General features: G+C 40.2%; 1 protein-coding gene across 1 annotated transcript in view; it reads right to left on the bottom strand.

Moving 5' to 3' along the window:
* Positions 1–348: 348 nt before the first annotated feature.
* The window catches only part of Atg10 (autophagy related 10), a 313,448-nt gene continuing 298,341 nt past the window's right edge, over positions 349–15,455 (bottom strand). The window contains exons 6-8 of the mRNA XM_021180551.3: positions 2,736–2,833; positions 2,029–2,144; positions 349–1,698 (exon numbers count right to left, since the gene is read on the bottom strand). Of these exons, the coding sequence (XP_021036210.1) occupies positions 2,057–2,144; positions 2,736–2,833 (186 nt within the window). The 3' untranslated portion in view covers positions 349–1,698; positions 2,029–2,056. The remainder of the gene's footprint in view (positions 1,699–2,028; positions 2,145–2,735; positions 2,834–15,455) is intronic.

Below are 15,455 nucleotides of genomic sequence, written 5' to 3'. Positions count from 1 at the left end.
TGCTAGATGCCTGTACACATGGGACATTCAGCACTTTTATTATACAATAGGCTTTTTATAAGGTAGTTTTGCCTAAATGCAGGCTAATGTACCTGCTCTGGGTATATTTAAAGCCAGTTAATGCTTTAATGAGTGAGGCAGCTCAGAGGATAAAGACATCCAAGGCCAAGCCTGATGACCTGAGTTTGAGCCCTAGGACACAGAGTGGAAGGAGAGCACCCAGTCTCACAAGCTGTCCCTCCATCTCCACAAGTGTTCTGTGGCAAGTGCCCTATCCTGTGCTTATATACAGACAAAACAAATAAAAGTATAAAAGTTAAAAAATAAAATGGGTTAGCTAGACGATGATGCTCAATAGGTCAGATTTATTAAACACATTTTCAGCTTACAGTATTATCAGCTTACAGTATTATTAACAGTGAGTTTATCAGGTTATGATGGAACCCTGTGTTGACAAACACCAGGAAGCAAGTCTCTCATTTAGAGACCAACAAGGCTTGCTGGGACTAATGGAACATAAACCAATGCTATCGTAAAGGTTAATCCAAAGCAGAGGTTTTCCAGGGAGTATGGCTGCCAAGGTTACCCCAGGCAGGATGTTCCAGAAGGTGGCTCTGGCATTTGTAGGTATACGCCATCCTCAGGTGATTCTGCTGGGCACAGTTCACGGAAGGAACTATAAAAATTGTATTTTCCACTTACTTTCACCTTCTAGAAAACAAAAATCTAAAATAAAGCAACCTCTTATTCCTCCAGATAAGTTTTGACTTGATGCCTTGCTGGCTATGAAACATATTATGAGATAAAGTATCAGTAGTCAATTATGCAGCAGGTGAGTATTTAATTAGTATTTGTATACACTTTTCAATAATTGTGTGTTAATGACTTCATATAGTTCTCACAGCAACATTATGAGACAGTTTGTTATTCTCATATTACACAGAACATTGTAGGGCTATGAAGAGAGGCCTGCAGTAATTCAACAGAGCAGTCGTGGGTCTCATAGGAAGAAGGAAAATGATTGTGTTATTTTTATCAAAAAAAAAAGGCATTTGCAATGCTTAAATGTTTTCTATAGCTATTTAAAAAACCTGTAGTTACCATTCCATACTTAGCTTGTAAAACACATTATTATATTAAAATGATCAGCTATTCTTTATTCTGCATCTAATTTTTTATGTGTGTGTTAACATACACACCACATACACACACACACCACATACACACTTTTTTTTTTTGGTGAGTGATAGAGAAATAATCCATTGCTCCTGAATTGGACTGTGGGAGAATAATTTGAGATGTGTCATATTTATTACATTAATTTTCAGAAACAGGCAAGTTCTACATTTTAATTTTCATTCATCGTACACTAAAGCGAGCACACAAATACACTTCCCCATCAATCTCCACAGCAGGAGAACTGAGAACTGTGCCTAGGCAAAAGCGACCTGTGCACGCCCTGATGACATCAGAAATGACATTATCACCGAAGTAGGTTCATTCTCGTTATTTATAGTGATCGGAATCTGTGACATGTTTCTTCCACACAACATGTTCTATTCCAAACAGGTTTCTGCAGATGTCTTCTTTCTGAGGAAAGAAATCCCCATCAAATCTTGGTGATGTGAGATATTGCAGTCCCATTTCCATGTACAGCTCTTGGCAATCTTCATGCTGCAGTTTCTAAGACCAGCGGATCTGAGAATAAGGAGAAAACAAAAGCAATAATAATAATAATAATAATAATAATAATAATAATAATAATAAAAAGCAGTAAAGTCTTATTTCAAGAATAGTGGCCATAAAATAAAACCACCCACTCCAGCACGTGTGGGGATGCTCTCTGTAACAAAACAAAACCCTTCCCAGATAACTGGATAGGTCACTGCTGGAACACAAGAGAACAAGGTAGGGCCCAGCCTAATAAAGACGATGCAAACTGACTCCAGACCCGAGGTGTAGCTAAGGTAAGAGAGACACCATCATCTTTCGAACAACAAAGAGTGAGACCCAGGCTTTTCTCTTTACCTTGCTTGTTAACACGTCACTCCGATTGTCATGTTGCTCTAGCATAGCTCAGAGGTAAATTCAGACCAACCACTGGCCCCACGAGGCTCAGCCATGATGTGATATAGTTGACATTTCTAGGAAACAAGTAAGGTATATGTAATACAATTGTTCCATCATACTTTCTGATGGCAGGCCTGTGAGTGGCCAAAAGGAAGAGAAATGAGGCCTTTCCCTGGGGCTTGCCTGGATGCCAGCCCCGAGGTGGTGTGAGTTGGACTCGCGATCTGAGGTTATGTGAAGATCTCTCACCACGGTAGTTAAATTCGAAAACAGAACTGGGGCCTCTGATGCCTCACGATGGCCCCAAATTTCCATTTGAATTTATAACATTTGTTGAGCCAGTAGTTAAAATCCTGGTGCTGCCTATATTCAAATCCCAGTCCTACCCCAAACTAGCTGCATGGCTTTGATATAGAGATGCTTAACTCCTCTGTGCTTTAGCATTCTTCTCTGAAAATTAAGTAAAAGTTACTGGGATGTTATAAAAGCCCATTATGTTCATATATCTAAACCCAGAACACCTAGCACACAGACAAAATCGATGTGTTTACCATTATTATTAGAAAGAATATTTCTTATTTTAGCCTGGCTTTTAGAGTCAGATGAAAAGATTTACACTTTTAAAATCACAGTAGAGTACCATGAGTCTTGATGGTGTTTCTTACCTATTGATTTTCTGTGAATTCTTTAGCACAGCAGTCATGAATTCATTTGTCTTGCAGGGATGTAGAACAAAAAATGGTTGCCCAAGTATCGGATGCTCCTGTAAAAATCCAAACTGTCACTGTGAATTACTTGAAAAACATTAAATAAGCTGCTTTCCTTTTTATCATTTAAAATCTGTACACCTTTTCTCTCTTTCCTCCAAACCATGTACATGTGTGTAATGCATGTATTGCATGTACTACATGTGTGTATGTGTGCATGCATGTGTATGTGTGCATGCATGTGTATGTGTGCATGCATGTGTATGTGTGCATGCATAGGTGTGTTTGCATACAAGCATGTGCACATATGTACACATGTGGAGCTCTGAGGACAACTTGCAGGACTCATTCCTCTCCTTTTACCATGTGGGTCCTGGGGCTCGATCTCATGCCATCCAGCTTGGTTGTACGTGTGTTTACCCACTGTGGTGGTGTGACTGAGACTGGGTCCCTTAGGTTCCTAAATTTGAATGCTTAACTATCAAGGAACAGCACAAGGAACATGCTTAAGAAGGAATATGAGGACTAGAGAGATGGCTCAGCGGTTAAGAGCACCAACTGTTCTTACAGAGGTCCTGAGTTCAATTCTGAGCAACCACATGGTGGCTCACAAACATCTGTAATGGGATCCAATGCCCTCTTCTGGTGTGTCTGAGGACAGCAACAGTGCACTCATATGAATGAGATAAATGAATAAATCTTTAAAGAAAAGAAGGATTATGAAGTGAGGCCTTGTTGGAGAAAGTGTGTGTTTGAGGTTTCAAAAGCTCATGCCAGGCACAGGTTCTCTCTCAGCCTGTGGACCATGCTGGATCTCATCTCCTGCATGCGTGCCACCATGCTCCCTACCATGAGGATAACAGACCAAACCTCTGAAACTGTAAGCAAGTCCCCAGTTAAATGTTTTCTTTTATAAGAGTTTCTGTGATCATGGTGCTTCTTCACAGCCATAGAATACCACTAAGCCATATCACCAGCTCTGCTCATTTAAGGTAAATATCTAACTTAGATTCCAAGTCACTGATTAACATTAAGGTTGACTTTCTACTTTGAAATATAATTATAATCCAAACATGACAAAGGTGAAAAAACACTGTTTCTAGTTGTGGTGTGGCTCAGCCCTTAGCACACACCTTTACTCCCTCTGGCAGGAATAACAGACATGACCTCAGTACACGCCTTTGATCCCAAATAATGAAAGTAAAGTTAGTTTGTAGAAAGAAGCACCCCTGTTTGAAAGTGACGTCTAATTAAGTGGTAGACAAAATGATGAATCATAGAAAGATCTGACAGAATAGGATCTGCCCAACTCTCAGGAGAAGAGAGAGGAAAGGGAAGCTACTTGAGGGAACAGCACACAGAGAGAAAGAGAGCTATTTTCCCAGGACAGTAATAGACAGACAGGTTGCAAGAAAGACAACAAGCTAGACACAGGTGAAGACAGAATGAACCAGAGAATTAAAAGGAGCTAAAAGATTAGAACATATTGCCAATGTTAGTATGAAGCAAAGCAGATCAACACATTCAGTGGCCAAGAGAGAAGCTATATTGAATCAGTGAGGTTGGAGTGGACGTTGAGCCAGAACAGCTTAGCTGAATAAGCCAGCCAGAGTTCAGAAAGAACAAGGGTAAGTTTGCTTATTCATAAGTAAGTCTCAGAGGCTGAAAAAATTCTAAGCCTAGATAAGATTGTATGGAGGCTAAAAGTTTCCAGGACCAGGCCTAGGCTAGCAGATGGAGGCAGTGAGCCTCCAAGATAACAATTATATCAGGCAAATAACAGATACTTTTACAGGAGTTATTCACCGATTTACTATTGAGTACAATGGGATACACATGCCACACACAATATAAATTAGATAAATTTCATTAGCTTTGCCTCAGTTAGCCAGTGTTTCTATTTGGCTTATAGTTATTTTAACTTTTCTTCAGTGATGGACAGGAAGACCAGTAACTTGACAGTCAGAACAAGGTTTTTCCCTTACCTCTTTGTTAGTAGTCAAGGAACCAAAGTCATTTGCATATTTAAGCTTAAATTTGGTTAGTGTGCTAATTGCTTCAGCATGCCACCTTCCTCCCGGTGTCAGTGGGTGCATGTTCCATGAGCATGGCGCAGTGTGTGAGAAGGAATGATCTGCACTGTTTCTCTCTCCTCTGACTTTTCTCTTTCCCTCCCTTTGTCTCTCAAATGTACAGGGCTGTTTCTATAACTGATATACCCTATGGTGTAATCCCATATTCTCTATAGGCGAATGATTAGACATAAGCTACAGATCACTCTTCTGCCAGTTTATGAACATAAACAATGGGAGGTCTTAGAAGAAGCAGAAGAGGAGGAGGAAGAGGAAGAAGAGGAAGAGGAAGAAGAAATCTCAGAATTGGATGAGAAAGGATGGGATAAGGGGAGGAGCTGGGGAGTAATGATTCTGAAAATACACTTAGGAAATGCTTTTTGTTTGCTTGTTTTTTATTCAAGACAGATTTTATCTGTGTATCCCTGGATGTCCTGGAACTCACTGTGTAGATGAGGCTGGCCTCAAACTCAAGAGATCCACCTGCCTCTACTCCCAAGTGCTGGAACTAAAGGTGTGCACCCCAACACCTGGCTCATCTATGAAATTCTTAAAGAATTAATAAAAATATGACAAAAAGAGGAAAGAAATAACAGTGGAGGGGAGCAGACCCTTAACAGGAAGAAAATGGGTCGGCAACTCTTCTCTCCAAGTACAAACCTGCAGGAAACTGCCAAACATCAGTTTCATGCAAACTATTTCCAGGGACAAGGAATCAACAACCAGAGGCAAATGACATTTTTGAGAAGTATAGTTTATGATAAGTGCAAGGATTTTGAATTAGAAACAGAGGAAATCTTGCAGCTTTCTTGCTTAGGGAAACTTTGTATCCCTTGTAACCAGACCCTGGCTCCCCTCACTGGTGGCTTGGCCATAAGAAGCAGCAGCTGTGCTGCCAGGGGTCTGGGATGATTCTGGCCACTGTTGAGAGGCACTGTCAATACCAATCACAGAACCAAATCTAAAGAAGGAGCTTCCAGCTCTGGGGCCAGAGGCTGCAGTTCCAGAGGAGGCAAGCAGCTGGTAAGCCAAACACTGTAACTCAGAGATCCTGAAGTGGAGGCAGTTATAGGAGGGAAGGGGATGGGGGTGGGGGTGGTGGGCTCTGCAGGCATCTCTGGTTGATGGAAGGACACAGGCCTGCCAGGAAATGAAAGCCAAGATGGACTTGAATAGGATCTTAAGTTTGAGGGTACTTCACCCATATATTAACCAGTGGCAAAAAAGTGAGGCTGTATGTCAGAGGCTATGAGCTCCATGTGTTGAAAACCTCTGTCAACCTGTAAACTATACAGACATAGCTGTGTTACTCTGAGGAAGGCAGGCAAAACTGTTTTAAATGAAAATAAAAAGCCAGACACAGGGATAGACTATGAGTATAATTTCACCCTTTTGGGAGACTGAGGTAGGAAGATCATGAGACCCACCAGCCTGAGTAGCACAGAAAGACTATCTCAAAACAAACCAAAACCGACAACTAAACAGAATTTAAAGGACACATCAGTGGCTATACTCATAGACTAATTCTGAAGATAAAGCCCAGGATAGTTAGTAAACCACACAGAAATAAAAGAATCAATAGCAAAAAGCCAGCCCATCGAGGAAGCTATCAGAATCCGGGATTGCTCTAATATGTTGTACAAAGTATCAAGTTTCCAAAGAAATTTATGACATACATGAAGAAACCACATATGGTGATTCATTTAAAAACAAATATGAACTCTGAGTGGGCCAAGTAATTGGATTTGCAAAGAATTCGAACCAGCTATGTCCACAGATTTAAAATATGTTTACAGAATTAAAGAGGAAAGTGATGGCAATGACTCTGCAAACAGTGGTGTCACTAAAGGGAAAGAAAGCTCAGAAGGAAGCCTACAGAAATGCTGAACTCACTATGCAATGCCAGGCAGAGATGTACTAGGAAAGTTCATCAACGGATATGAGACCACAGGCAAAAGAATCAGTGGATTTGAAGACATGTTAAAAGAAATAATCACTTTGAAAAAGAGAAGGAGAAAAACTGTAGAAATGAGCACCACACACCTCAACTGCAGCAACATACATGTATGACTCTGAAGAGAGGGGAACGAAGTACACTAAATATTCAAAAAGAGATTAGCTGAAAATTCATGCACTTTGGTGACAGATGTAACAATAGACATATCACAGTCAAATGGCTGAGTCCAAAATCAAGAAAATCTTAAACATTTAAACAGGAACTACAACTACAGAGGAAAGCTTCACCAACAGAATACAAGAGATGGTAGAGAGAATCTCAGGCATTGAAGATATGATAGAAAAAACTAATACACCATTCAAAGAAAATGTTAAGCCCAAAAACCTCTTGACACAAAATATTCAGAAAATCTGGGAGAGGAAGAAAAGGTTAACGCTAAGAATACTAGGAATAGAAGGAGAAGAAACCCAGCTCAAAGTTCTAGAAAATGTTTTCAACAAAGCCATCGAAGAAAATTTTCCTTACCTAAAGAAGGATATGACTATAAAGATACAAGAAGCTAATAGAACACAAATAGATTGGACTAGAAAAGATACAACCCTACCCAGCACATAATAATCAAAACACTAAATATACAAAACAAAGAAAGAAAAAGCTGCAAGGGAAAAGGTCCAAGTAACATATAAAGTCAGAAATATTAGAATCACACCCGACTTCTCAATGGAGACTCTAAAAGTCAGAAGGGCCTGGGCAGATGTGCTATAGACTTTAAGAGACCACAGAGGCCAGTCTAGACTACTATACACAGCAAAGCTTTCAATCATATAGATGGAAACAACAAGATATCCCATGATAAAGTCAAATGTAAACAATATCTATCTACAAATCCAGTTCTACAGAAGGCACTATAAGAAAAACTAACTCAAAGAGGTTAACTACACCTCTTTGAAAATTACAAATTACAGGAAATAAATAATCTCACACAAGTAAAATAGGGAAGCACATTACCACCAAGAGCAAACAACAAGAATCAACAATCATTGGTCATTGATATCTATCAACATCAATGGTCTCAATTCCCGAATAAAAAGACACTGACTAATAGGATGGATTTGAAAACAGGATCCATCCTTCTGCTGTATACAAGAAACACACCTCAACATCAAGGATAGACATTACCTCAAGGCAAAGGGTTGGAAAAAGATATTCCAATCAACTGGACCAAAGCAGAAAGCTGATATAGCCATTCTAATATATATATATATGTGTGTGTGTGTGTGTGTGTGTGTATGTATATAAAAGAGACTTGAAACTAAAACTAATAAAAAGAGATGGTGAAGGACACTACATACTCAACAAAGAAAAAAACTTGCCAAGGGGATATTTTAATTCTTAATATCTATGTGCCAAACAAAAGGGTAACCAAGTTTATAAAAAGAAACACTATTACAGTTAAAATCACATATTGGCCTCCACACACTAATTTTGGGACATTTCAATACCCCACTCTTATCAATGGACAGGTCATCCAGACAAACTAAACAGAGAACTACAGACATTATAAACCAAATGGACCAAACAGACATTTGGAGAACATTTCACCCAAACACAAAAGAATATACCTTCCACTTAGCATCTCATGAAATTTTCTCCAATACTGGCCATATACTCTAAAACAAAACAAGTCTCAACAGATAGAAAAAGATAGAAATAACTATTAGATATCATCTATCAGAATACAGAGATTAAAGATGGATATCAACAAAAGAAAGTTTACAATTCCATAGAAACTGAACACCCCTCTACTGAGTCAAACATAGGCAAAGACAGAAATAAAGCAAGACATCAAATTCTTTGTAGAATTCAATAAAAATGAACACATAGCAGATCCAAACTTATGAGACACGATGAAAGAAGGTGAAGAAGGAAGTTTATAACATTAAGAGCTTACAAAAACACTGGAGAGCTCTCATACTAGCAACTTAACAGTATACCTGGATGCTCTAGAACAAAAAGAAGTTAAGCACACCAAAGTAGATGGCAAGAAATAATCAAACTAACCGGGCGGTGGTGGCGCACACCTTTGATCCCAGCACTAGGGAGGCAGAGGCAGGCAGATTTCTGAGTTTGAGGCCAGCCTGGTCTACAGAGTGAGTTCCAGAACAGTCAGGGCTATACAGAGAAACCCTGTCTTGAAAAACAAACAAACAAACAAACAAAACCCCAAACAAACAAAAAAGAAATAATCAAACTGAAAGCTAAAATCAGTATAATAGAAGCAAAGAGAACAACACTAAGAATCAATGAAACAAAGGGTTGGTTCTTTTAGAAAAATCAACATGATAGACAAGTCCTTATTCACACAGAGAGAATATCCAAATATACAAAATCAGAAATGAAATGGGAAACATAACAGATACCAAGGAAATCCAGAGAATTATAAGGACATATTTTAAAAACCTGTACTTCACCAAGTTGGAAACTCTAAGAGAAATGGATAATTTTCTCACTTACCTAAATAAAATCAAGATCAGAAAAACAATTTAAATAGACCAATGTCAGCTAAGGAAATAGAATCAGTCATTAAAAATCTCCCAACCAAAAAGAGCTCATGACTAGATGGATTTAGGGAAGAATTCAATCAACTTTCAAATAACAGTTAATGTCAATACTCCTCAAATTATTTCACAAAACAGAAGGAATATTGTCCAGTTCATTTTATGAGGCTACATATACCCTGATTCCCAAATCACATAGAGAATCAACAAAAAACAAAGCACAGATCAATTTCCCTTATGAACATAGATGCAAAAATACTCAATAAAATACTGGTAAACTGAATCCAAGAACACATCAAAAAAGATAACCCAACATAATCAAGTAGACTTCATCTCAGATGGGCAGGGATGGTTTAATATAAGAAATTCAGTAAATGTAACCACCATATAAACAAACTTAAAGAAAGAAATGACATGATCATCTCATTAGACAAGGCCTTTGACAAAATCCAGCAGCCCTTCAATATAAAAGTCCTGAAGAGATTAGGGATATAAGAGGGATATACCTAACATAATGAAAGCAATTTACAGCAAGCCTGTACTGGCTGGTTTTGTGTATCAACTTGACACAGCTGGAGTTATCACAGAGAAAGGAGCTTCAGTTGGGGAAGTGCCTCCATGAGATCCAGCTGTGGGCATTTTCTCAATTAGTGATCAAGAGGGGAGGGTCCCTTTTGGGTGCTGCCATCTCTGGGCTTGCAGTCTTGGGTTCTATAAGAAAGCAGGCTGAGCAAGCCAGGAGAGGCAAGCCAGTAAGGAACATCCCTCCATGGCCTCTGCATCAGCTCCTGCTTCCTGACCTGCTTGAGTTCCAGTCCTGACTTCCTTAACAGCCTTATGGAAGTGTAAGCTGAATAAACCCTTTCCTCCCCAACTTGTTTCTTGGTCATGATGTTTGTGCAGAAATAAAAACCCTGACTAAGACAAAGCCTATAGCCAATATCAAACTAAATGGAGAGAAACTCAAAGAAATTCCACTAAAATCAGGAACAAGACAAGGTTGTCCACTTTCTCCATACCCACTTAATATATTACTTGAAGTTTTAGCTAGAGCAATAAGACGACTGACAGAAATCAAAAGGATACAAATTGAAAAGGAAGAAGTCAAAGTATAGTTATTTGCAGATGAAATGACAGCATGCATAAACTGATCCTAAAAATTCCACTGGGGAACTCCTACAGATAATAAACACTTTCAGTAGAGTAGCTGAATACAAGATTAACTCAAATAAAAACATCAGTAACTCTCCTATACACAAATGAAAAATGGACTGAAAAAGAAATCAGCAAAATAACGCCTTTCACAGTGGCCTCAAATAATGTAAAATATTCTAAGTAAACTTCAAGTATTTGAAGAAAAACACTGAAGAAGATATCAGAACATGGAAAGATCTTTTTTTATTTTCGTATTAAACATTTTTATTAAATATTTTATTTTAATATTAAAATAGTAAAAAATGACCATCCTACTAAAAGCAATCTACAGATTTAATGCAATCACAAGTTGAACAATTCTTTACAGACCCTGAAAGGACAAATCTAAACTTCATAAGGAAAATCAAAGTCCAGGAGAGCTAAAACAAATCTGAACAATAAACGAACTGCTGGAAGTACCATAATCCCTGTCTTCACAAGGCCTTTGACAAAATCCAGCACACTTTCATGAGAAGAGTCCTGGAGAGACTAGGGATATAGGAACATACCTTATATACCTAACATAATGAAAGCAATTTATAGCAATCCTATAGCCAATATCAATTAATAACAGTAGTAAAAATCATATGGCATTGATATTAAAACAGACACATTGATTAGTGGAGTCAAATTGAAGACCTAATAGAAGAGGAAGTGGAGAACTGCCTTGAGTGCATTGGCATAGGAGACAGTTTCTGAAGAGAACACCTCTAGCACAGGCACGAAGATCAACAATTTATAAATGGGACCTCTGGAAACTGAAAAGCTTCTGTAAGGCTCCATGCTATCACAAAGACACTTGCTCAACCATGTTCACTGTAGCTTTATTATAGCCAAAACCTGGAAACAATCGAGATGTCCCTCAACAGAAGAATGAATAAATACAAATTGGTACATTTGCATAATGAAGTATTACTCAGCTGTTAAAAAAATAACATCATGAAATCTGCAGGCAAGTGGATGGAACTGGAAAAAAATCATCTTAAATGAGGTAACTCAGACCCAAGAGAGAGTGATACCATAGGGTTAATTTTCTAAATTCAGCCTTATCTCCTGTCTAATATTATCACTGATCTGCTGACTCAGAGACCCTACTCCCCTAGTTCAGACCCTTACCGTTCAGAGTCTACAAATGTAAAGAATTTCCTTTGTTCTTCAGGTGGCTCTCTAACCTCCTACCCCAGTTCTCTTACTGCCCATAGCTAGCATTATTAGGGAACCTGATTATCTGAAAATATTTGGCCAAGATCACTGTAAAAACTGAATTTTGTGGCTTCGGTAGCATTATGACCTCCATGAATAGAGCTGGAGAGATGGCTCGGTGGCTAAGAGCACTGGCTGCTCTTGCAGAGGACCCAGACCTGATTTCCTGCATCCACATAGTGGCTCCTGCCCCTCTGTAATTCCAGGTCCAAGGGATCCAATGCCCTGGGCTTTTACAGGCACCTGTCATCACATGCATATACCCACACAGAGAGACACACACTTAATACCTAATTTTGAAAAATTAAGTTTTTAAACAAAAGATCTCCAGGAGCTAGTATGGTGTTCCTGTCTATAATCCCAGCACTTGAGAGGGAGAGGGAGAAGAGTCCAAGAGTTCAGGGTCATCCTCTACTGTGCAGTGTGTTCAAGACCAGCCTGGACTATATGAGGCTCTGTGCCACAGAGAGAGCAGTAGAGGAGAGATGTGAGAGCTAGCACTTCCTTGGCCAACAGCTCAGTTGATTGCAAACCAGTCTCACCACTGAAGTCTGACCTGGCTTCAGGAGATGGCCAGTTGAGACTGTAACCCCCATTACAAGGACTCCTCACTGGGATCCCCTTCATGGATTCCAGAAAGTTCTCACTCCACTAGGTTTCCACATAAACCTCAAATACCCACCCACCCCCCAATTTCAGCAGTCTCTCCCCATACTCTCTCCTTCCATCCCATCTTCCCCCTCCACCAGATCCCGCCCATTCCTGTCTCCACCCATCCCCAGACATCCCCAATACACCCATAAAATTTATTATATTCCCCCTAGATTCCATATGGTATATATTTACTTGTAAGTGGATATTAGCCATTAAATAAATGATAACCAAACTATCATCCATAGATTCATGGAGGTTATGTAAAGGAGTGAGAACTTTCTGGAATCCATGGGGTTTTAAGTCACCTCTTAGAGCTGCATTCTCTAGGATGGGCTGAGAGCTCATCTCATCTCTGGTTTAGTGTAGGCTGTGCTCTCCTGGAAGCCCTATTTAGTCACCAGTGTTTGGCATCACTTTCGTTGTTTTTGAAAGTCTTGTTTACTATTTTTATTTTGTGTGTGTAAGTGTTTTGCCTGCATGCATGTATGTATGTGCACTGTGTGCATGCTTAGTGCCTGAGGGGGCCAAAAGAGGGCATCAGCTCTCTTGGCACCAGAGCCTAGGACAGTTGTAAACCATTACATGGATGTTAGGAGGCCTCCCCTAGTCCTCTAAAAGAACAAGTATGCGTAACTGCTGAGACCCAGGTGTTCTAAATAATGAAGTTTTCCCCCCCATGTTGTATACAAAAATGGTGGTTGTGCTGGCAGGTTTTGTGTGTCAACTTGACACAACTTAGAGTCATCAGAGAGGAAGGAGCCACAGTTGAGAAGATTCCTCTAAGAGATCTAGCTGTAAGACATTTTATCAATTTGTTAACAATAGGGGACCGTCCATCCATGGTGGGTGTGGCCATCCCTAGGCTGGTGCTTGTAAGTACCATAAGAAAGCAGCTGAGTGAGCAAGCAAGCCAGTAAGCGGCGTCTCTCCATGGCCTCTGCATCAGCTCCTGCCTCCAGGTTCTAGTCCTGCTAGATGCAATTCCTGTCCTGACATTCGCAATGATAGACTATGATGGGGAAGTAGAAGCTGAATAAACTCTTTCCTTCCTAACTTGCTTTTTAGTCATGGCGTTTTTTTGCAGCAACAAAAACTCTGACTAAGACAGATGGAATTAGGTAATCAGATCCTTTGATAATGCCACTTACCCTCAAAAAGAGAAGCTGCAAGACAGGATCCAACAGCAGCCCCTCCCCGTTTGCTTCAGAGCTTCATTCAGTTACCTGATCCTCTAAGCCTAGAATTTTGTGTGCAGACCAAGTAGGTGTCTTAGTTAAGGCTGTTACTGCTGTGATGAAACACCATAACCAAAACCCTTGAAGAAGTAAGGGTTTATTTCCCTTACCCTTCTAGGTAACACTCGATCACTGAAGGAAACAAGGCAGGAACAAGGAGGCAGGAGCTGATGCAGAAGCCATGGAGAGTGCTGCTTAGTGCCTTGCTTCCTAAGGCTTGCTCAGGCTGTTTCCTTTTTGGTTGTGAGCCTAGCCTTTAATGGCTGAGCCATCTCTCCAGCCCGGCTGTTTCCTTTTTCTTTCCTTCTTTTTTTATTTTTTTTTAATTTTTTCGAGACAAGAGTTTCTCTGTGTAGCCGTGGATGTCCTGGAACTCACTTTGTAGACCAGGCTGGCTAAACTCAGAAATCCACCTGCCTCTGCCTCCCAAGTGCACCACCACTGCCCAGCCAGGTTGTTTTCTTATAGTGCCCAGGACCACCAGCCTAGGGATGGCACCATCAACAAATGGGCTGGGCCCACCCACATTAATCACTAATTTAGAAAATGTCCTACAGGTTTGCCTACAGCCAGATCTTATGGAGGCATTTATTGATTAAGGTTCCCTCCTCTCAGATGACTTTTGCTTGTGTCAAGTTATATGTGGGCCTACCCAGCACAGTAGGGGAGAGGGTTTTGAACGCTCTGGTGTATGATCAGTGAAGACAATCAGGACAATATTTTTCAAAAGGTACTTTTCTGCAATGGACAGTTCCTTTTAACTGATCCCCTCAGGAGATAATGTCTGCATTTTCTGCCTTCTGTGTAGACAGCCAGATCCAGAGATGAAAGCAGTCCTTAGCTCACTTAGGAATCACATGTTGGGATCAAAGGGAAAAAATATCTAAACGCTGATACTTGATTTGTTTAACACACCTTTTTCAGAAACGAAAGAACATCAAAACTGCCAGGATCTCTTTCCGTGTTATTCGTTTGAGATTGGCTTGAGAGGTAAATTCACATGTAAGTGCTACCATCTACTGTTAGTGCTACTGAACTGAGCAACTGGGCACGGAGCAAACCGTCCTTAAGGAAGCTCACAGCAGACACTGTTAGGCTTGCAACTCAATAAGCTCTTCCCTGGAACATAACTCTGGTAAACGGTTTTCCGTGCAAACAGAAGTGATGGGTCAGATTTCTATCTCTGTGACTCCAGAGGAGTTCCACAGGCACACTCCCTTATGAAATTTAATTTTGCGATGGTTAAATGTCGCATAAAGTAAGTCTGACATGAATACTGTGAATTGCTTTTAGAACTATTAGATGTAACTATCAGAGGAAATGATAACACTGAACCTTCATCTCACGTGTAATAAACATGATGAGGTGCTTGGCTCATTTCTTAATTCTCTTGGCTCTCCGGGAGGGCTCAAATACAATTTCACACACCGAGCTTTCCCTCGCGTTCATAATCCAAACTGATCACTGCTTCCACTCCGAGCACATCCCTCAGCAATGGAGAAAGGTTAGGCTGGGAATGGTGGCGCATGCCTTTAATCCCAGCATTTGTGAGGCAGAGGCCAATCTGGTCTATACAGCAAATTCTAGGACAGCCAGGGCTACATAGGAAGACCCCATCTCAAAACCCAAACAGAACAACAACAACAAAAAAAAAATGGAGAGAGGATTTTCCTCAGCATCAAGAAGGGCTTTGTGGTCACCACGGTGAGCTTATGCTTAGGCCTGTAGTGAGGGCAAAGGCCTTCACACCACCAGTCACATTGCTCATCCACTGGAGCTCCTCCTACATCCGACCAGAGCCGATG

The sequence above is a fragment of the Mus caroli genome, unplaced genomic scaffold (assembly GCF_978045245.1).
Source record: "Mus caroli unplaced genomic scaffold, Mus_caroli_1 scaffold_15, whole genome shotgun sequence".
Taxonomy (NCBI): Eukaryota; Metazoa; Chordata; class Mammalia; order Rodentia; family Muridae; genus Mus; species Mus caroli.
This window is presented reverse-complemented; position numbering and strand designations above follow the sequence as displayed.